This window comes from Pagrus major, chromosome 6, assembly GCF_040436345.1.
Source record: "Pagrus major chromosome 6, Pma_NU_1.0".
NCBI lineage: Eukaryota > Metazoa > Chordata > Actinopteri > Spariformes > Sparidae > Pagrus > Pagrus major.
This window is the reverse complement of record NC_133220.1, coordinates 30,124,483-30,149,255: the sequence shown is the minus strand read 5'-3', so window position 1 is coordinate 30,149,255 and position 24,773 is coordinate 30,124,483. Positions and strand designations below refer to the sequence as shown.

Sequence of the window (24,773 nt, the reverse complement as noted above, 5' to 3'; positions counted from 1 at the left end):
GAAGTAAAGTTTCCCAGTAGTTTCCAGAACTGCTCTGTGCAAGATCCATAGTAAATGAATAATGTCACCATATTTATTAAACATGTCCACAAACACAAACATCTTGACACCTCTCTTTACTGACATGACAATTCAAACTCTAAGTTCTTGGTGCGTCACTGGTGCACATATATTCAGATACATATGTGGAAAAACCCAGTATCATCTGATCACACCGTAAATCCTCTCAGCTGGGTCTCTGGTAAAGTTTGCAGCTCGATGACACACGAGTTTGGCCGCTACGTGATCAAACACTTCTCTCTCAGCTCCGTCCAGACCACAGCCTCTTGACCCATGCCAGCTGCCTGGAAACATTTGAACTAATATTTACACCACTTAAGAAGTTCCATAAACATCAAATATCAAGTCGAGCACTATCAAAAAAAGCCTCACAAGTGCTCCTAATGAGAAGATATGACTAAATACGGTAAGCTGTTTCATCATCGGGATGACTCGCCCGTTTTTTGGACGGCTTCTATTGAGATGTGAAACTATTATGCTCTGCTATTTCCTGAGCAACACTTCAAGCGTGTTTACAGTAAAACCAGGACTCTCCAGACACACCATGCAAGAGCGCACTTGACCGTGCGATGCGCTCTCTGAGAATGAGGTAAAAAACATCTTGAACTAAGCAGGGCCCCTACGGCAAAAGATCTCCACCAAATTGCACTGGTGTTATTCATTGAGACTGCGCTAATTAAAGCTGTGCTTCATGGAAGAAGAGGTGAGTGTGTGTGTGTGTGTGTGTGTGTGTGTGTGTGTGTATGTGTGTGTGGAGGGGGGGTGTATTTCTCGAAGCACTCACATGCTTAATGGTGCAAAGAATTTCTACCTGATGAGGGCATTTCTACCACAGGTATGTGTCCCGACAGCCAAACAGCAATTTAGCACTCTACTACAAGTGTTTACACTGCACTTTGGCACTGCCGCTTTTTTCATGTACCTTGCTGTTTTTAATATTCAGTATGTATTTACACTAAGAGGGTGAATTTTTGAAAACTTGCAAATGGCACACTAAGCCTCTATGGTTTCAGCCGGAGCCCTCCAGGGCCACAGTGGGAGCTTGTCCCTGCAGAGCTGTGGCTGAAGCCCACTCGCTGTCAGAGTGGAGCCAGTTGGCGCTGCAGGGAGGGCAGGGGAAAAGGGGAGGGTGTGGGTTGGAGGAGGTTGGTGGAGGGGGGCTGCTCCTCTGCCTTCAATCCCACATGATCTCACTGGTCCTGGAGAGTATATCAGGCAAAAGCAGCGTGATCATTAAATGCCCATGCTGCAAATCTTTTTAATTATTCTCCTTCCTCCCTAGCCTTTTAATGAGAGGAGTATCCACAGATAATGCGGGTAATTGGACAATGGGATTCACTCATTCAATTATTGACCACTGAATCTGCTCTAGAGTTGATGGGTAATTCTCATTCTCAGCTCTGGCTCCGGGGCTCAGCGTTCAGCATCCTGGTAAAAAAAACAAAGAACGCTCCTTCTGGCGGATTGTATGTTGCTTAAATCCGGTCTTTGGGCTCCATCCAAAAAGCATATTAGATTATAATTTGTTTGAACCGTGAAAGGGTTAGATCTAAATACTGTGTGGCAGGCCTATCCATAAAATCTTGCTAAGTAACCTCTGGTATGCGAAGTTGGCCTTTGCACTTAAACCACATATTGCCATTTTCAGTGGGAGACGCGAATGTTGAGTAATCGGCTTTTGTCTGAAATCCATTGAAACTGGAGATGAGTGTGTACGAGTCATTTTAATGGTCTGCTCTGAATCTGGCAGAACCATCCAGCTGCATTCAGAATGTCTACTGAAATGAAATGTTCATGATGAGAGGTAAGTCATCATTAAATGAGTAGTTCAATATCCTGTGAAATACACTTTATTACTCTCTTACTGAGAGCTGAATGAGAAGATTGATACCACTCCTGTGGGTGTATGGTAAATAGGAAGCTACAGCCAAGTGAGCTTAGCTTAGCATAAAGACTGGAAAAAGGGAAACCAGCTATCCTGGCTCTGTCCAAAGACAACACAATCCGTCTACCAGCACCTTTGAAGCTAACTAATGAATCTGGTTTGTTTAAGACATCCGATAACTGAAGCATAAAGACTACAGTGTTCAATTCAGAAAATGAATCACAAAGGAACAAAGATGAGAGGAAAAAGAAGAGACTGGAGTAAAGAACAAGAACTGTGAGCTGAATTGAGATCAGGCAGAGGCTGAACTGAATCTAAACACACACAAACCACTGGCATGTCTGCTTTTAGCTAGCTTACAGCTAATTTGTAAATTGGCTTTGTTTTTTGTCTGAACACACCTTTAGGCTTACGTTTTATGCATGTGTGATACAACCAAGACCTAACATGTTTATTGATGACTCTTAGAGGTGCTGGTTGGTTGATTTTTCACCTTTAGACAGAGTCAAGCTAGCTGTTTTCCCCTGTTTTTCATCCTTGATGCTATGCTTAGCTACCTGGCTGCTGGCTGTAGAAACCTTTGTCTCATTCCCGCCAAGCAGTCCGGTTTAGTTCAGTTCAGTTCATTGTGCATTCGAACGGTTATTTTTAACTCGAGATATCTACAAAAGTTCTCTGACGACTCTGCTATCGTCGGCCTCATCAGGGACGGGGACGACAGAGCCTACAGAGAACTTATTCAGGACTTTGTGGACTGGTGCCAGCGGAACCACCTCCAGCTCAACGCCGGGAAGACCAAAGAGCTGGTGGTGGATTTCCGCAGGCGCAAACAACCCTGCACACAAGTGGACATCCTGGGAACAGACATTGAGATGGTGACGTCTTACAAGTACCTGGGAGTTCACCTGAACAATAAACTGGACTGGACTGATCACACTGCAGCAACATACAAGAAAGGTCAGAGCAGACTCCATCTGCTGAGGAAGCTCAGGTCCTTTGGGGTGCAGGGGGCACTCCTGATAACTTTCTATGACTCTGTGGTGGCATCAGCCATTTTCTATGGAGTAGTCTGCTGGAGCAGCAGCATCTCGGCAGCAGATAGGAAGAGACTTGATAAACTTATCAAGAAGGCCAGCTCCATCCTGGGATGCCCTCTTGACCCAGTGCAGGTGGTGGGAGAGAGCAGGATGATGGACAAGCTGTCATCGCTGCTGGTGAAGGAGTCCCACCCCCTGCAGGTCACTATCACTGCACTGGTCAGCTCCTTCAGCGACAGGTTGATACATCCCAAGTGTGTGACGGAGAGGTATCGCAGGTCCTTCCTTCCTGCTGCTGTCAGACTGTACAACCAGCACTGCTCCCAGTAGACCTCACATGTGCACTGTGCAATACTAAACTCTACACATATCCACACACTTTCTGGTTTGCACTAATTGGACAATTTTTTAATACCCATATTTATTATTTAATGTTTGTAAATAAAAATACAAAACTGCTTATACTTACACTGTTCATATTATAAATACTATGTCATATTGTAAATACCAAGTTCATATTGTAAATACTATGTATATACGAGTTAATTCTATTTCTTATCTCTATTATATTGTTTATTTCTTACTTTTTATTATTGTTTAAGTGTGATACTGTCCTTTGGCTGCTGTGACTAAGGAATTTCCCCATTTGCGGGACAAATAAAGGATTTCTGATTCTGATTCTGATTCTGATATGAGTTCAAAGGGTGCTATACTGAAAGTACTTAGGTGGAAACAAGGATATATATACCCTAAAGACAGAGATATAAGTCCCCTCATCAAACAAAGCAGGTCATCATCAGAAAAACAACGATATAGGTCGACTGTGAACGCAGCTTATTACGACCCATATTTACATTTCTTGTTAGGCGGCGACCTCTAGTGGCCATAGTAATTATTACAGCAACAAAGGAGGAACTCAGGCACAGTAGTATAAAGAGCAACAACGTCACTTTTCACTCATAAGAGACTGCTGTTCAGTCCAGCAGTCAATGGTGCGTTATATTAACTTACCAATGCAGTGAAGTTATGTCACGTACATTATGTAACTGAAGCTACAAATGCAATGTATGTATGTTAGTAATTTAAAAGTAATTTTAAGCCAAAGTTAGCCAAATATATTTAATTTTTTTTCTAAACCAAACCAAGTAGATTTAGTGCCTAAACCTAACCAAACTATAGCATATGATGAAGGTCTGGTACGCCTGTTGTTGGTAAGCTGTAACGGTCATGTTGTTTTTTGAATGATGGCATACTGCATGTCTACTGTATAGTAAATACCACTGTGGCTATTCATTTCTCTTCCACATATTTTACATGAGGTATATGTATTATGTTGTATGCTGCTGTAGTTCAGCCCCTTTTACATTTTTTGTCTATGGAATCACAGCATTTCACCCTGGTTGACCCCTCTTTCAAGTGTGGACAAAACAGGTCAGCATACTGTAACTACATCCGTGGCTTGGTGCAAGTGTGCCTGAAGTAAGCCCTTTTGCTTCCTTTTTTCTAAGGATATATATGTCGTTTTTTGGAGCCAGTGGCAATCAACCTATTCAGTCTTTTAGGGTTAGGACGTGTTCAACAAAGATAAGAAAATGAAAATGCACGTTTACCGAAATGCCAAACTATTCCTTTAAGAAGTTTCAAAAGAAAATATGAGCGGAACAATATTTTAAGCCAATAAATCTTACCTTTTGGGTGTTTGGTGGAGGTGAATTATATTCCTTCCACACCACACAAACAGCACAGATCTCATGTAGGCCCACAGTAACTTCTTCAGACAGATATTCATGGTTCATCCTTGCTGACATGGGTTTGCAAGTAGCAGAGTAAACACTGTCTCTAAACACTGTTTCTGTTGCTATAAAAAGGCGACTGCTTTCCCCCATCTGGACCCTTGCTGAATGCTCAATTGAAAAAAGGCAGTCTCTGGATAAAGGACTTCTCCAGTTTGAGTGAATTTCAAACCTGAAGGCAAAATCTACAAACCACAGCGAAAAACCCCAGAGAGTGGGAGAATTCCCCCACTGATCATCCAATTTGGCTGATAGCAGTGTATGTGTGTGTGTGTGAATGTGGAAAAAAAAAGAAAACAGGGAGAAAAAAAAATATCTTGCAGGAATCTTCCATCACCCCGCTTCTTTGCGGCGGCCCACATTGATCCAGCGCATTAATCATGAGCAGACAAACAGCATGTTGTGTCTGTTGGTAATTGTGACTCTCAACCATACTTAGCCTATAGCTACTCTCAACACGAGCTGATAAACCACTCTATTACTACGGCACAATGTAGGACACGTTCCGTCAATGGCAGCTTGAGAGCAAAGAGCTTCCTGCAGCAGTATCACAAAAGGCAGTTTATCTGCGCTCAGTAATGGAATAACACACATTCTACAGAGGAGAAGTCGAGATATTTTCTCAGTGGCATCGCTCTATTAGAAGAAACATGTGGAAACATATTTTTTTGCACAGTGAGGACGAGGTTTGCTACCACTAGCTTTCCAGCATAGCACCCGTGTTAACAGCCAACCCCCCCCTCCTCACTCCACTTGTGAAATTCACACCTCCAGCTAGAGTCATTATCATAATTGTTACCAAATACTGTAACTCCCAAGTTTTAATTGCAATACCATTAATTTCCAATCTGAATGATTCCTTGCACAGACAATTTCATTTCCAAATTGACATCCCCACTCAAATGATTTCATATAAACACACTGATAAAAAATAATAATATCTCAAGGGCCAAATAGCAAGAGAAAAGGGGGGAGGGAAATGATTTCAATGTGGTTTAGCAGCAGAGAAATTGTATCAAGAGCTAGTCGCAGTTCCTCCTCCAAGGCTTTAAAACAAATATGCCCTTCAAGTGACGCGTTATCATCGTCTCCGCACTGCAAATAAACTACGCCTTGCCTCATTTCTTTTCAAGATAAAAGACCAGTCGTTTGGGTATAATGGTCAGGGCCAACAAAATGAAATAATAAACCATTCATTAAATCAAGCGCACAAGAGGTAACTTTTCTAATAAAAGATTCTGAAAGTTTAATTAATAGCAGTCGTTAGCGCTCGTTTAAAACTTATCGATTTAAACATAACAATATGTTAAAATAATGTATCCTGCAACAGTCATCGCCCTCCCTCGGCGGGGCCTCTGCTCACACCACATTGTAATCAACAGATTGTTAGACATGCATTTTCTGGGCCACTGACAAAGGCTGATGTATGGGGTCGAAGGGAGCGTTCGTAATCCATCCATTGCTGCAATTTATTATCTTATTTTAATTGTATACACAAACATTGAGGTGATTTAGGTGACACGGTGGAAAGATGAAATCCGTTTATATTAAAAGGGTTGCTCACCCCTGGAGCCCACTGCCAGCAACACCTTTCAATGACTGCTTTTAACAACATGGTTATTGTTTTATTGATCAGGGTTTTATTACAGATTTGACACCCATGTTATGTGTTAATCGAACCGCATATAATTTTTGACACATATTTTACGAGATTATGACTGCAATTAATTTAATAACTATTATTTTTTCGGTGATTTCAGTCTTAACGAGGTTTGTGGGAGAGTGCTCCATTTGTCTTGGCCGTGTTGTCACTCATGCACTCTCTGGCACGGTGGCGCAGTGCATGACCCTAATGGAAGCAACGGAAATGGCCAATCGAGCCAGTGTCCGCACTCCCCAGCTCATTGCGGGAGCCACCTTCTTTTGTTCTCGGAAGTGATATCACTATTAAGGAAGCCATTCATAGCCATATAATTCCTCCTTTCTACACTTAAACGCTCCGAGCTTATGGGAAAATTATACAACTCAGCCTTTGCTCAAAAGTACTTTGAGGATGTGTCATTTTTCAGGCAGTGTACGTTTAACCTGGGAGGGAAAAAAATAACCATTTTCCGCAATGTGAAGAAGGATTAATATCTTTTCTTAAAACACAAATTATGCAACATTGGCTTTACACACAGTAAATCAGGAAAACATGGACGCCTGCTGACGGTACGCGGGCAGTTAAGGCAGGACAGGGGGGACAGGGAACATAACAGCGTGTCAGTCGGAGATAAAGCTCACACATCTATAAAGGCAGACACAGAGTGGGGCCACTGTTGGTCAATAGCCTCCATCTGTGTCTCCTCTCATCTCTAAGAAGTGCACATCTGCTGAACGTGGCACAATTTATCTATCAGAAGAATTATTAATTAATAGTTCATCTCATCCTGTATAATTGAGGACAGATCTGGAACGCCATTAGCTGTGATAATAAAGAGAGCGATACCTCCCGCCCACCTGAGCACACGGGAAAAGCCTCCTCTGCTCCGGTTCTTTGTGGCCTTGTCAGCAAATGTATTCTTTTGCAGTGAGCAGTAGTTAACAACTTATAGGTTTGTCAAACCAATTTCATTCTTTTTTAAATCTTCATAGCAATTATCTTTTTGCATAATCAGTTTCAAGACCTTGGGGGTCTACTGGGTCTTGTAACGTCTTTAAAATAATTGTTCAGATAGTAATTTGAAGTTTTGTGGAAATTGCTTAATAATCAGATCCCAAAGTCAATATTTGGCTGAGGAACTAAGTTGTAGATGGAAAAGACTTCATGGGGCTCCGACAGAAAAGAGGACCGGCTAAAAATAAAATTACATTAGAAGTAGGCGCCAACTCAACATGAAAGCACGCATGTGTGTGCGCTCGGATGTTCAAGCGTGCGTATATGTGTGTGTCTGCTCGCACGCTCAGGCCAGCGAGCGTCCACGTGCGTTCACACTACACTTACAGGTGCACATCCAGGTTTCCGGAGACGACGTGTAGATAAAATAGACCCATTTGAACTTGTTTTAATTTTCCATTTTAACATGCCATCAAAAGAAAAGAAAGTCAGAAAGATATCAGTGGGAATAAAGCTATATTATCAAGAAATATTAACAGCTGTTGTGGACCTAACACAGCGGTTATCTACTTTGAGCATTTGAAAGATATCCAAGTTAAAGGGAGGGGGCATGGATTTTATGTTTGTCCCAATTACCCTTGTAATGAGATGTATCTGAGTCTGTAGTAATGACAGTAATGAGAAAGATAAAATGACAATGTGTAAAAACAGAGCTGGCATATCAATGACTCGCCAGACAAGGCTCTGCGTCTGATGTACGCAGGGACAAAGGAAGTACAAGATCCATGATCCCCAACAGCAAGGACAAATAAAAGAAAATACAGGTCTAACACGGTGCTCCCCTTGACTCCTAAAGTATATATGAATCACTACCCTTATTATCACTCTGACACAGCAAGGAGCTTTGCTTTATGAATGCTACTTAAGGAGCATCTCATAATGTGCACTGACTAAACCCAATCATAATCTGTCTTGCCCAATAACAACAAGACAATGCTTTACAGAAAACGTCTGATGTCATATCATCATTACACTAATAGCAAAAGCCCGGGCTACTCTTAGCCCCACCCAATTAGTCATTTTAAACTGCTTATTGGTGAGAAAGCATCAATGATCAATTCAAGCATTTAGCCTGTGGAGCAGGGCTTGAGTCAGTGCCAACATTGATTATCTCAAGGAGCAAATTGGTCTGTAATAATGGGTATTTCTCATGATGTCTGTGTGGAGCTGCAAGGACTGTTCATTTTGTCCAAATGCTACACTGATGTAGGGTCTTCTCTCATTTCAGCAGAAAAGCTCAGGTTTGGTTTTATTAATGCCAGTTATTGTTCTCTTGTAGTCATTTTTAATGCAGGCTAATATTTTTTGGAAAATAACAATTTGCCATTACAGAACTGTTGCACAGTTGCAGAATTTAAAAAGTAAATTATTTTTTTGTTAATGCTGCACTAATCAATCTATTTTTTATTATCAATGAATCAAATAATCATGTGCAATGTGAAAGTGCTGTACACAAACACATAGAGCATGGTATCCAAACTGTGAGGCTGGCAAAGTTGACCCACAATAAGGTCAAGGTAAGACTTGACCAAAAGATATGTCCAAAAACACGACTTGAAATGATGATAATGTTGCTCTTTGTCTGCTGAATGCATCGGGCAATGGTTTGCTAACACGTTAGCCATGTCAACTTTGGTTGGAGATAAGCTGATGTGTCGATGTTGCATTTTCAACGTGTTCTGCTGGCCCCAAGTGGCCAGAAATAATTTATGTTCCTTTAAGCATTAATTTTAATGTAATCTGAGACTGATTTGAATATTCATTCATCTTAGTTTACCTAAAGGTGTCTGTAGCATCGAGTATCAAAGACTATCAAGTACACCACCGAAAGCTGGTATCCAATATTTGATCAGACTGAACAAATAGTTTCTGATTCTAATTGGATTTTTTCGAGCTTTAGAATATTTCAGTACAGGAGAAATCTTGTATAGCATTTGTGTTTATACAGCAGTTATTTATTTCATTGTATTTCTCATGGACAGTCTATATTAACGAACATTACTGTAAATATGCCAGAACTAAACAAGAGGCTAGCTGTCATCTGTCGTCCCTGGCCAGGCGTAAAGTTTGCAACCTAAAATCAAGAAACAAGTTTAAAATCAAAATTATCGTTTCAACAGTGGTATAAAAACATTTCAAACAATACCCAGCCCAGTTACAAGGAGGAACCAAAGTACAGTACGTTACAGCTACTAGAGCTACAGCCTTGCTACTGTTGGAAAGACACAGGCCTATTCCTAAAAGGATAATGAAGAATATTCTAAGAATATTCCTAGTCGCAAATGTAACAAAGGACGACTTGACCAAACACTTTGTAAGTTTACCATTGTCTGATGATGTTGGTGTGATACAATAAGATCTAAGACATTAATGAACCTTTCAGCAATGCAAATTAAATACAGAATATTGACTGAGTAAAATGAAACAGATTGCCTGAAACCAGTATAGAAGCTCTGAAATCAGAGCAATACAGCCTAAATGTTAATAGAAAAAAATCTATTTAGCCTTTTAGTGGGTTGAATAACTTCAAGGCTTTTCACGAACACCCCATGGATCATCAGGAGGTCCCAGGTGGGACTGTTGCCTCAGGAAACTCTCACTTCCTCCACTGTGGAGAGAATCCCCAGTTGGTTTAAGTCATATACTGTTAGACGCCAAAGAATCCAATTTACCCCATTCCCATACTTCTTTGATTTCCTTTGCTTTGTAAGGTCATTTATCTGCAATCTTAATTTGGAAACTGTGATTTCTTCCCTTTGTGACAAGCAGCAGGAGTTTCTTCCCCCCTGTGCTCGGCTGTCATAAAGGTAGGCAGGTGTCCTTAAAGATGTTGAAAAAATTGAATATAACAGGCGTGTTCAATTAGAGCAAAATGATCTCGAAAATGAATTATTGTGTTCTTAATGGGTTGAGCAGAAACACTCCCCAGAGCACACAAGGTGAGCTCTGCTTTAAGGTACAGCACTTTAAGTGGATCAGAACAAACTGCTCCACAGTAAACTCAGCGGTAGTTAATGAAGACCATGAATAACTGCTGAAACGTAAACTCTCACCAATAGTAGAGCAGTCAGTCCGTCAGAGAGGGGTTCTTTGATTTCATATTTCATCCCTTCTCAAGCACAGCTCAGTTTCTCAGAGGTGATTTTTCAGGATTATCTCCTAATCCTGTGAGGAAATAGCTATTGGAGGCGAGTGTTCCCGTCTCTTTTGCACTTAAGTTTAGAAACCTGATGCGAAAACAGATGGTAAAAGCCAGTGTGACTGTTAAGAGTAATATTACACAGAATGTACATTGTTTATAGAAAATTTAAAGCATTGATAAACTAAGCTAAGACATTAGAATGATTCAGCATCTGGGTTGCTCCAATAATTGTGCATCAGTTTGTCAGCTGACCACAATAAACACATTCATTTTGGTGATTTTTACTTTCAGATGTATTAAATATATCTGCTGTCTTTTGTTTGTTTTAATGCAAAATATGCAAAATAAGGTAATATTGCCCAAAGTTGTCTATACAGTTTCCAAGGTGTTATAATTTATAATGAACCTATTAAGTCAATATTATTTAGTAATATTAATTCAATAAACATTAACCTGTTTGACAAACATATAGTCTTATTATTTAAAATATAATATTCTAAATGTTTGTTTTTTCGATGATTCTTATTTTAGATCTGAACCTTTATCTCTCTGAGAACAATGACATCTGCCTATAAAAATAAACTCGGCCCACCAGGGTTAACCATGTGTAACAGGAGAGAGCGAATATGACATCAAGTGTCGTCTTCCCTTTGTCTTAGCCGGCCTCAAGGTGACATGGGAGTCTGCTCTCATCACCAGAGCCAACTATGACACTTATTCTCTGTGGAACTCATTAAGGGGCAAAGGGGACCTCTGCACCGGCAGCATGTTCAACAAACTAAGACATTTTACTAAAACCAAAAAAAAAGACACAATTTCCATTTAGTTGCATGAAGCACCCGCTGCAACACACAGACACACAGACACACAGACACACACACACACACACACACACACACACACACACACACACACACACACACACACACACACACACACACACACACACACACAGAGCAAATGTTAAATTGCCCTTCCAAGGTGATCCGGCCAAGCCAGAATTAGATTAAAAATATTTCCACTAAGAACTTCACATGGTTGACTTAATGCTGCATTTAATGTAAGATTTCATGTAAATACAACCAGTCTGATGGATTTTTTCGGTAGGAGGCATCTCAAATTGTGAAGGTGTCTCAGTATTGTGACAAATATACCAATTTAAGCAGAACAAAATAGTATTTATACAGTATTTAAGTGAGTCAGTTATCGGGTGTGAAGTTTAAAAAAAATTCTGAATTAAAAACGTGTTACATGTGGCTGTCTAACATTTTATTCCATCTTTGTGAATGCAACCTCAACATTCGTCTTTATGTACCCATTATTTGATTTAGCATGAGGCTACATGCTAACACTCTACCATAATACACTATATTGATTAGACAGCTGGCATTGTCTCAAGAATTTCTTGCCATAACGTTTCTGGTCATTATGAAACACGCAAAAATGTCAAATACACTAATTTATTCAATATAGCTGATGGGCACTGTGTTATTCTTAAAGCATTTTTTACACTATGCTCTAAATTGTCACTATACTCCAAACTCTATGCTACATCATACATATATATATATATATAAAAGAAAAAAATTTCATACTGATGAATGTATAAATCATTTAATGCAACTTATATTACCAATGTTTTTTTAGTTACAGTAAAGCCTTGTTTGCTAATATTAGTAGTTCTACCACCATTGTGGCTATTCTGCTCTTCACTTTCAAACAACACATCACACGAGCAGACTCAAAACACTAACAGAAATCTAATTAAGGTATATACATATAAAGAGTTCAAAATATGATGACCCAGCTCTGCTAATGCAGTGGTTCTCAACCCTTTTGAGTTGCGACCCCTGCAAAAAAAGGGTTGGTGATTTTTTAAAATTTTTTGTTTGTGATGTCTCGACCCCCAGGTTAAGAACTATGTGCTAATGGATTCTGGTGTGCAGTTATAGCCAAATTATCATCACTTATTATGCACAACAACAAGCACAATTCTAAAAAAGGGAAGTTCGTTTGATAGGAAATTAAGCTGGAGAAGGCGGAGTAACAGGTTCACTGCTGAGCCACAAACAGCACATCAACACAGCATGACTGAAGTTTGAATTAGAAGCATGACATGTGGGACTGAATCTGTTTACAGCTGTAAATAATGGAGTGGACAGTAAGTACAGCAAAGGGGGTCAGAAAGCTTTCACTTACGTGTCGTGTAATTTGTACCTGAACTTGATCTCGGGCTGTCACTTCCCTCTACGTTAGGAAGGCTCTAATGGAATGGAATGTCAGCCACTGTGACTTTTCTGCCGACGCAGGGCCACGCAGCTCATTTCACAGGGAGAACATTTCCACGGGAGCCAAATTAACCACGCAACCCGCTGAACCTGTCTGACTGCGTGATTGACGTTGACCAATAAAACAAAACCTGCTGTGTCAGTGAGAAACAACAAGACCGCAGAGCAGGAATATGGTGTTGTCACATCGTCACTGGAGGCCTTTTGAAGCATACAAGAGCACAATCTTGATTCTTCTTCCCTCTATCACACTGTATCACCATCACAACACAAATAAAATGAAAGCTGGAGATGGAGGAGGAGAAGAAAGGAAGCACTAGAAACTCTGTGGAAGTTCTCTTCAGGAGTTATATTTACACTGAGTGCAGCATAGTGGGAGCTCAGTAGACAAATACTCTCACATCTTAATTTTTCAATTAGCATGGCTCTTGTTCTCTAAACATATGCAAACACAGCGGGGCGTCTATTAAAATGCAACTCTAGTGTTGAGCCTAATTAGAGTAAATTGGTTGGCTTGTATTCGGAGGAATTTGAATGCAGCCCGCTATTCATGTTTCACTGCGTGTTTCGCCCCAACAAACAAACTGGCACCGGCTTGCCTCATGCATATGTTGAGCAGAAATTGCAGCCTTGGAGGAGTGAGTGAGATGTAGTGTATGCATGACACAGTGTGTGTCTAAATGCGTGCTGTGTTGTCTTTTCTTTAAAATAATCGGTATATGCCAAATATTTTAATACAGTCTGCAAAAATCACATTATTGTAACATCATGGAGTCTCTTTATAGTGCGTCCTGATTGCTTAATAATGCATTTGTACAGGGAATTGCGGTTTTAATGTGATATTTCCTTTTATTATGTGATGCTCTACATTTGCTTTTGGCTTCATTATCACTTCATAGAGGAAACTAAGTCAAACTAATAAAATGTTGCTGACTTTGTCCCGGTGATGTTTTAATAGGAGTGGATCTCCAGTGTTTTTTGCCAACGTCATTGGAACATTGGAGAGCCTTACAGTACAGCAGGCAGCAGGCCAAATGGACCCTGTGCAATGTAAAGGATAATTTGTGCTGGATGCTCTCTGAGTCGCCGAGGTAAACAGCTGCTTCCTCAGCGAGGAGGAGAGGACCATGTCTCAGCCCGCTGCATGAGAACCTAATCCCGAGTGTGTGAAGACAGCGAGCTGTGCGAACACTGTGTTAGACATTAACTCACGTTGGCCTCAGTTGTGCGCAGCCCCATATTTTTGGCTTGAGGTAATCAGGTTTGTCATTCGAAGTGCATTTTTTATTTGTGATGCAATGGACCAGATGGCAGATGAAATGACTCTGAGAGCCGATGTGAAAGACAAAGGGAGAGTAAACACTGCAGAGGAGAGCTCTACGTGGGCGAGAGGAGGTAAGTAAATGTGACTCAGGTCTGTGGAGAAAATCTGAGCATCACTATTGAGTCACTGTGTTTCTTGTAAATCTTTGTTATGATAATGTGCAACAGTCATCCTTCCTGTCTCTGGCAATTTGACAACTTTGTAACCACTATCTTGTTGCTTTACATGAGAAATTTGAAAAGTTGCAGTTTCAGAACAATTTCCCCCAACAAATCACATCTTGTCAGCTGCCTGCTTACATGCATTCTTTAAGCTGTGTCGATGATTTCTGTTCCGTGGTTCTGATGTGCTGCGAATCCGAGTTTGAATTCTGATTTTTAAACATGAAGTGAAATTATCGTCAGATCCACCACTCCGAGTAACTGTGGTGCCTAATGAGTGAGCGTGCCTCTGCGAAACACTGGAACAAAACCTGAAAAATGCATAGTATGCCTGCAGGCCTTATTTCTCTATCAGCTAATGGTCATGGGCATGGACCAGCTTTACTTCTTACTTAATTCATTAGATAACCCGGGAGCATTGCGCTGCTTCTCAGCTCAAACAGACACCCAGACGGCGGCACTGATTTGAAAGTTCGTTTTAACTTCAAATACCAACCCCTGCCTTCTTCACTTCTCATTCAATCAATTAGAAATGACAGTTAAAAACACAGACAGCCCTCATAAGACACAAGAGGAAAATGCAATCTGACAAAAGGTGATAACAGTGGGAAACCATTGTGAACATTTCATACTTCAAAACAAGTGAATACAATCTTAAAAATGGTCAATACAGCCCTGAGCAACGTCCATTTGTATCTCTCTTGCAAAAAAAATGTAGGTAAGACAACAAATGCAGTTTATTCGACTTTCAAAAATGTTTCCAGACTGTGAATAAATCATTGGACATTAAATGTTAAATAATACAGAGAAAGGAATGGTGAATAATTCATTTCGAATAGGTGGTGAAAAAGTAAACAGTCTGCGGCCAGCGCAATAATTCATTAATATCTATTTAAATCAGATGTTAACAAACAGATCTACTCCCGCACTCGAGAGATTTCACAGCTGAAATTTCACACTCTGTTGTCTGATTTTCTGGAAATCAGACCAACACAGACACACCCTACATTTTGTAGGGTGAACAGTTTCACTTCTCATCAGCTGTTTCAGGAGCTAGGGACATGACACCACTGAAAGATGGAACATGTACCATTTCTGCATAAAAATGCATAAAGAAATGACAGGAGCTTTTATATATTTTGTTGAGTTGTGCACATTACCCCAAATGTTTCCAACAATGTTCAAACCCAGGGAAATGCGTAATTCTTTCCGAGGTAACGATGCATTTCATTTGGTCGCCTATTGCTAGTACTTCCGGGAGAGAGTCTAAGAGTGAGAAAGGATGTCAGTGACAAAATATAAACTCAGTAAAACTATAAAACATTACCTCCTCAGTGGACATTCTCCTCTGTTTCTCGTAATTAGATTTATATCAGCATTGGTGATTAATAATGAAGACAACGACTCTCATGATCCCACGCTACTTGCATCTATTGTTTTGTGGAAAGACCCTTCATCAAAAACTAGACCACACATTTTGGTTATTACACATTATGAAACTTCCCAAGCTTCACTGATCTGTGTGTCTATGTAGTGTCTTTTAGTGTACAGATCTCATAGATCAGGCGATAGTGGAGAGTTCTTAAGTTAAGTAGTTAAGCAATGAATCTTCCAGGCTGATAATTTTCAAGAGTAACTACAGCTACTTAGGCCTGTAGAAGTTGACACTAATTTGCAAAGTGTGTAAATATAACAGTTATCAATATACTGTATATCTGACCAGTAATGGCTTTTATATGTTGCAGACATGAATCTTGTGAGGTTTATCAGACATGTGGAGGTTCCTGCCTGTCCTGTCATTTCCTGTGATTCCCTATCATGTCCTACAGTATTGACTTGTGTCATTCAGCGTCATATCCATTCTTTCATATCTTGTCACATCATAATGTGTCATGGCCTACTGTACAGTTTTGTATCATTCTGTGTCATTTCGTATCGTGTCATGTCCTTCTTATCGATTAGCGTCATATCATATTGTGTCACTGTGTCTTGCCCCTTTTATATCGATATATCTATTTGTTTTGTATCATTTTGTATCCTATTTTGTTTGTTTGTTTGATAAGTGTCAATTTGTTTCTTATTGTGACATCACATCACTTGTGTTGTACTGTACTGTCATGTCCTATTGTATTGATTTAAATCTTGTCCTATTGCATCATGTCATATCAGGTTGTGTTGCATCGGTTTGTATCACAACAGCAGCTTTACTCCAAAATTATCAGCAAATCTGTCCACTTTAACCAGTGCCCAATCTCAAGGCCAATGTGCACTTCCACCAACACATGCTGCGATTGTGGTCTTAAATGAATGAATACACAAAAGTGAGTGACAGGTACAATTTGATTATTTGAAAAGTATGACTTGAGTATTTAAACATTTCGTCTCTTGGACAGAAAGGATACAAAATGAAGCTGGAGCCAGTGACTGGAGACTTGGTGTGCCTGCAGAAACTGAGCATGGCAAGACAAGTAGAAGTGCAGACGCTCAGCGGCCGAGAGAGTGCAACATCCCTTCATCCCCTCTGTTCTCTTTGAAAACGTACCAAAGGAGATCTTCCTCTGCATCCTCCTCCACCATGGACTCTCTGTCTTCTCAGCAGAGCAACGTAGGAGGTTAGTGACACCAGCACACCACCCGTCTGATGACCTCTAGCTGCACACACAGCTGTTGTGGTCTGTTGCCAAACCCTTCTAGATAAACACACACTAAAATGATTAAAGGAAAAATATCTTGTATTGAGTCCTCAGTAAAAGTGTTATGAAATTAATTTTTCTTTCATAGCTTTTCTACTGATGACATAAATGATGATTAATATGCAGAATAATAATGCCACAGAACACAGACAGAATAAAAAATTTGACAAATTGCAAGCTTTATGCCTCACCATGCTGTGAGAATGCTTAAATACAGTTCATATAATCAATTATGTAAATGTGTGAATAATTCACAGACTGAAACTACAGCAAAAACACAGAAAGACTAATGCAAAAAACGGCAACCAAAGTAGACTCGCTACTGTAGATGCAGCAGCATAAGTGATTACACCACAGACTGCTTATGTTCTTATGCTCTTTTATGAAATTAATTATCAAATAAACCCCTAATTTAATAATGATAACTAATTTTGATTAAAGAAATAGTTATGCATTTTAGGAAATACCCTTGTTCGCTTTCTTTCCAAGAGATTTGTAAATTGTTGATAGTCTCGTGTACATACATTAAATAGGAGTTGGAGTCAGGATGTAGTTAGCCTAGCTTAGCATTAAGACTGGAAGCAGTGGGATTCATGCAAATACTTTTAGGCATTAAAACATTGACACAGGGACAGATGTATCATCTTATTTTAGCGCTGTATCCATCTTGATCCAGGTGCAGATTAAATGTTCTTTGCAACACAAGCGATAAAGACTTTTCCTACGACTTTCTTTGGTGAGTAACTGTCTGTTCATGGTCAGTGTCATTTGATGATCTCATGCTTTATAGCACCCATGGGGCCACCTTTTGGCAAAGGCTGCTGGGAAGACATATTGCACACTGTTTCACTGCAACCACAACACAACTTAGAAACGCTCTTGGCAAAGTATACAGGAGAGACTTCTGGTAATTGATTATGTCTCCAAACAGCTTTCTTGTTTGTCTCTCTGCGAGGGATCAAGGCTTGATTTCTTAAATTATGCATGTGTAAAGGAAGGAAAGGAGGCTTTTAAAATGTTACAAGATGTAAGTGAAGAGCAGCACAGATGATTAATGTCCCAAGATATGGTTTAAAGACATTTCATCACACATCATTTCAAAGAGGTCAATGCAAATGTGTGAAGAGGAGAGGCATTTTTTTAAGACAACAAAAGCAAAATGATTACTTTATTGTTGAATAAATACAATGAAGCGAACCACATTTTAAATGTCCTTCCTGACTGTATGTTCCTCCCTCAGTTGACTGTGCAGGAATTGTCCTGAAATGTCTCTTCTGCCGGTTCTACGATTTGTTCCTCATGCTCCCCGAATCCTGCGAGAGAGTTGCCAAACGCTGCTGCCCTGACTACAAGCAAGTCATGGAGTCTACACCCAGTAGTAATGAAGACTCTTACCTGGACTGGGACTGTGGTCTACTCAGCTCCTGTCAAGATACAAGTGAATGCCTGGAGCTGGCTATGGAGATTTCTGAGATATGCTATCACTAGCAAGAAATCCATACTAATCACCAAACATGATAAGAAACTGGTTGGACAATCAAAGATCAGACTGTCCAACACATCCTCACACTTAAACGACTGAATAGGACGATTGCCAATGACTCAAAACAACATATATTGCCATTCCCAAAATGACTTGACTGTATACAGTATACTAACAAGCTATCCGTGTTCACACATAAAGAAAAGTGAATTTAACCTCACATTATCTGCTCGCATAATCATTTGTGTTTATTCAAGTTACTTGCGCAGGTTTTACTGCAATTTGTTTGCCCCAACCAGTCAGAATATGTGTACATTACAACAGCAGAGGGTGTGTGTGTCTTTGTTTGTATTCAGTTTTGTCTCTGACCAAAGTCAGCACTCACCAAAGACCGAGTTAACCTCCGGTGTGTTTTCTTTTGTATCTTCTCTGTACGTCAATGAAGTAAATTGCATTTTCCCTCCATTCAGCAGTTAAAGCTCCATGCTTGCTGCTGCCGTGGTTGAGAAGCCAGATTGAAAATAAATCAACTTTATGATCCCAAAGGTTTAAAACAAACTCTGGATGCTTATCCTCCAGAAGCTCCAGGCTCTGTCCATGGCTCCTCCAGAGCCCAGCAGACAGCTAGCTGTTACCTTAATCATACGTTGCTTTAAGCCATGATAAAATTTAAAGAAGTGAGTTGTATAAAAACCATCACCTGTACAGTTGTCATGAGCGGGAATATTAGCTATAGAGACCAAAACTGTTAAGTGTTCCAGGCTCTATACATGGCAAGCCTCAAGTGGCCATTCCAGGAAGTTTTTCGTTTTTTGGTACTTCTGCCTTAGCTGTATTGTTTAGCCCTGGAGGTTGTCGCTTAGAATGTACATATGTTATGTATCTTAAGTACGTTACGTAAGTTAGTTGCATTGCTAAAAAAAAGTCAGTTGACTTTTGCTTTCACAGGACAGCAGTCTCCTGGGTGAAAGTCCTGTGTTCTAACCATCCACCCCAACCTCCTCCCATTGCAGTCTTTGTTGTTCATTACACCAAGTCATCTGACTTCCTCCTTTGCTGCTGAAACAATAACTACTGCTGCTTAACAACAAATGTAAATCCGAGTCGTAATAAGCTGCTCCCACACTCGACCTATGTGGTCGTTTTACTGATGAGGACGGGCTGGACTGTCGCATGTGAAGTGAAGTATTTCTAAGGGCTAAAACACAAATAAATACAATGACAATACAATTAAGCTGAAATATGCAACATTTGTGATATTGAAATGAAAAAATATATACATTATATACATTAATACATTATTATCAGTGTATGCATGTGTCCTTGTGTTTGTATTTTTCTCGAAAACAGACTCTGAATCAGTATTCAGATTGAGGATTTTATGCAGTTTAAAGGATTCATAGTTGATAACTGATTGATGCAAACTGCCCTTGTAAATAAATATTTCTTTATCTCTGACCTCCACTTTCTTGGTTGTTGCAAACACCCGCATCACAGCTGTAAGAGACACCATCTATTGTAGATACCGAATGAATGAATACCTTAACAGTCTGACTAATGTAGCGTCTTGAATTTCAATTGTACTGTACCAAATCACTATGCAGCAAGGGAGCACTGTCATCACAAACAATACACTGGCCTTGAGGCCTGCGAATTCCATCGCTGCGCTGTTGATACACACACTGACACACCAACAAGCACTCCAGCTTCAACATGATAGTCTTTCTGAAGTGTGGAAAAAAAGATCTTGAAGCCTGTCCCCTGTTGAGCGTGTCTATTTCAGTTCAAGTGCCACTGGAAACACAGGAGCTGTTGGATATGGCATTTGTAGGACACTCGTCCTTGTCGCTCCCCTCGACCTCTGTTCTCAAAGACAGTTCCCTCAAGTGGTAGATCACTGTTTGGATCACTTCAGTCTGAAATATGTCCTTGTCACATAATGGGAAATGGCGCTGCTATATCAGTGTGAGAACAGTATACAGGACAACATTGTTCTTAAGCATCATCTGTTTCCCAGAGAGGTCAGTGTGAGAGCTGAGGCGCACAACACAGTGTTACTGGATTATCTTCAATTACCAAACATTTGTTTTCTGCTATTACATATGAAGACCAAGAGAGTAATCTGACTCTACAAACAAGGAGACTATTATAGTGCAGTTGTGAGAAGCACTCCTGCTGTTACAGTTACACACTGTGATGATAACGCTGTATTAGTGCAGTCCAGAGACACACTGTATGAAAGCCCATGCTATGGAAATGCACTTTAATGTGTAAAGCAGACATACTGTGAGTTATCGTTCATTTGTTTTCACTCTGCAGCTCAGAAATGGTCTGTAGCACAGAAATGTGTTCCTGCTTAATAACTACACCGTCCATGCACTTTGGTGAATCCCACCAATGGAAGATGATATGTTTAGCACTGAAAAAGAAAGGGTTGTGTTGTACTGCAGCACAGGAGTTAATTAGCAGCCAGTATCAATGCTGCTTCACTTTGATTTCACTGTATTTCTGAGGTCTTAATTATGTGTTTCTCCTAATTAATCAGTGTTTGAAAATAACATAAAGGCATCCACTGGCATACATTTTCTCCACAAACAGACTACATGCAGTGTGTCACACTGAAAAAGACTATGGTCATGTCAAGTCTGTAACAATTAGTATTTATATTATATACATTTTATTTCTAAAGTAAGTTCATGCAGGGGTCTTATTAAAGACAATTTACAGAAACCAAACAACACGAAAAGTTGTATGAGTTTTAAGTGGAGACTGCATTCACAACATGGACTTTGTGACCCTACATGGCCTTTTTATGCCTTTAAGATTAAAATACATTTGTGTAATATTCTTGTGCAACAGTAAAATTGTTCTATGTGTTGCCTAAGGTTTAAAATGAAGCAAAAGATAAAAATTGTCAACTCTATCCGATTGTTTAAGGGGTTAAAACTATCGATTTACATTGGCAGTGACCTCTTGTGGCTGTATTAATTATGATGGATGCAAAGGAGGAAGTCAGGTGCAGTTTTGTTGCTGCGATTGTTTACTAACTAACTAACTGAACATACTTGCTTTACGTATATGCGTAACTTAAGTCGTGTCGTTTTGGGACTCATAAGCAAATAACCTATTATGTCAGTAAGGTATGAGGACATGTTGACCAAATTATTTGGTAGAACACTGAATTAAAATTAAGATAATTTATGTGAATAACTAACATCTGTGTTATCAGGCAACCAACAGACTTCAAAAGAAGCAAAATAATTGAATACATCGTCTCTGAAATTGCATCAGTCACAAAAAATTGCAAGAGACAAAGCCAATACAGTCGAAGTAAAACAACATATTGTGAGCATCAAAGAGTAAGTGTGCACAGACACACAAACTGGAATAAAAATTTAAAAAAATATTATTTCTCAGCCTTTTTCTACATTACAAAAGTTCACATTTAAGGAAGTCTCCATTACACAATGTCTGTTACTATCTGTTGAACATGTTAGTTTATCTATGATGACATAGGCAATGAAGGAAATTGATTTCAATTTAGATGAAAGGTCTGGCACTACTCACAGTTGAAGATCATATGTCAACAGCAGCATGTGGAGGATTATTTGTTATATAGTTGATTAAAGTACATTTCTTCATGTTTTTTCCATTGTCTGTATGTCGAGGTGGTAACCATGAACGTGTGAATGTATTAATATTCTGTATTAACATGACATGTTTGTCAGTACTGGCCTGACAACTGGATCCAGTCATATTTAAGTAGTATTTTGCATATGCAGTATTTTCTAATAGAGGCTGAAAGTTGTTTGACAGGTAATATTAAAACCAGGCCCGAGCAGCTTCAGAGATGATAATCCAAATCCTCCATCTTTTAATTATCATACTTTGATCAGTTGTGTGGAAAGTTGCAGTTTAGTCACACAGCACAAACAAGGATTAGTCCGCATTCATCAGGAAATCATCAGCAACTCTGAGAGAGGCTGTTTCAGTCCTGTTATTTTATGAAAACCAGACTGAAATAGTTTGCAAATGTTCCACATTCATAGAATTCAAAGGGTTTAAACATTGAACACAGTTTATATTTACTCTAAAGCTTGTGGAGTACACAAAGGAAGCAGGAGAGGGGATGGAGAATTGTCTCGCTTTAGCATTAATTTATCCCTACTGAATATCTGACAAGGTAACTTTTGATGTACTGTGTTCTATTTTATAGGTATTGTATGAAGTTAATGAAAACTGTTGTGTCTGCACTTGTATTTTTACATAGTATTAGTCCTCTTACAGTGTATGAATTAAGCTCTAACTGTGACAATGTTAGACCTCCTGAAAGCAGCACAGGAGCTCAGACAGCACAGCACAGACTGAAAAAAATAAACGTAGATACTGCACATGCTGTGCAAAATTGCATGTTGCGGGTTACATCTACAGGGAACGCTGCTTGTGACCAATTTTCTCATTACCTGGTGCAGCACAATTACAAAGCTGAGTGCTCTGGCTGATACTGCTCCATAAAACCTATTGGAGGTCCTTTGTGGTTTTTCGAACATAAAGTGTGTCTGCATAAACAGATGCCAGTTTTAAAGCGAAAACATCTGCACATCTTAAACTGGCTGGATCTCTTTCAAATTACCTGATGGCTTTGGGAGCAGCATGGGCTTCAGGAACTCTAATGTTTTTTAATAACATCCAAATGGCCTGTCCTTTACTGGCCAGGTTCAAATGCTGTCCCATCCCGGCCGAGCGGATGTGGACAAGGTCAGGTGGTTTTCACTGCTGCACAACACATGCATGCACCTTAATGGTTGCTCAGAGGATAGCGTTAGCCCATTAGCTCGCTCACTACACTCCGCTAGTTTTCGGCTTAATTCAAAACACTTGTGTGGAGGGTCAAAAAGAAACTGTAATGTTGAAGTGATTAAATGTGAAATGTGTTGTTGCAAGCAAAAACACTTCAAAACGCTGCACGCCGCTCCGCTGTTGTGTTTAGCGACACAAGACTCGCATTAACAAAGTGATCTAATCGCGTGCCGCTTCACCATGTTTACATGCATCTCTGCTCACTAATCGGATATGAGGTTTCTTCAGAGTTCAGGCCCTGATCGCTTCATTAGTGTGAAGCTGCTCTTCCTCCAGAGCACACAGCACTAATACTGTCTCCCTTCAGACACAGCGCTGCAGCCCGGAGTGGCCTCCCGAGGAAGCAGCACCATTAAATATTAATGCCATGTGTTTAGAGGGTTTTTCATTTCAAACAGCGGGTTTGTCAGCATCTTATGTAGTGTTCCTCAAGATTAGGTCCATGTGGAAAATGGGGTCCCGAAGCTTTGTGTAGCATCGTGCCTGCAGAATAATTTAGGCCTGTTTTTCTAATGGTCTTTCTGTGTTAATATTGCCAACATTTTCACTGTGATTTTCCTTAAGTAAGTGGAGCATTTTTAAGTGGCTGAGAGTACTGCTTTCTGTACCTTGCAGCGTGCAATGTAGCTGTCACAAGGTGAAAAATGTTTGGGTGCATTTAAGTTGACGTCACTTCAAATATTTGATGCATGTGTTTCTCGTAAGGCCCCTCTGCAGATAAACCCATGATGCAGAACGCCGTCAAAGCATGACGTCAAAGAAAATAACATTCAGCTCGACCAAATTAAGACATTAGAAGAGAGTAAACCTTTAAAAATCTCAGTTGCCTCGACATAATTTCATGCAGTAGCATTCGCTGTCATTGCTGGACTACCAAACGACATCTGTGACTGCAGCAGGACATCTATCAAAAGAATCTATCAAGAATTTTGTCATCTGTCCTCATTTTTTGTCATTTGTTCTATTTGTCCTAGTTTACATGCCAATTTCACAATTACCCCCTCAAATGAACCTGACCTCACTCTCATATAGGGAAGCAGTGTGTGTGAGCATCATCCTCAATTAGGTCAGGGGCGTTAATAGTACAGTGGAAAACGAACACTCCCCGCAACATCCTCCAGGAATTGCGCCTGACACTACTGACTCTCTTGAATCTATATTTGGGCCACGCGCGTGGATGTGTGTCACCCAAGACTACTCGCCTAATCTCCGCCAGAGAAAAGTAAAGTGAGTTGTGTGCCCATGGGCGGAGATTGTCAAGGCACAAAGGGAGCTCCCAGCAGGCACGGCGAAAACCAGGCCCTGGGCAGGTTTTTATGATACCTTTCAATCAGCGGATGATTCCCAGCTGAAATGACAGGTGATTTGACTCACTCTCCAATTAATGACCT

The 24,773-nt window shown here is 40.0% G+C and overlaps 1 protein-coding gene across 1 annotated transcript; it reads left to right on the top strand.

The window, feature by feature from the left end:
• The first annotated feature begins 14,159 nt into the window (after window positions 1–14,159).
• On the top strand, window positions 14,160–18,527 carry mdfic2 (MyoD family inhibitor domain containing 2). Its single transcript, XM_073468061.1, has 3 exons — window positions 14,160–14,256; window positions 16,740–16,958; window positions 18,280–18,527. Exons 1-3 carry the CDS (start codon window positions 14,160–14,162, stop codon window positions 18,525–18,527), a joined length of 564 nt encoding a protein of 187 aa, XP_073324162.1.
• The last annotated feature ends 6,246 nt before the right edge of the window (window positions 18,528–24,773 follow it).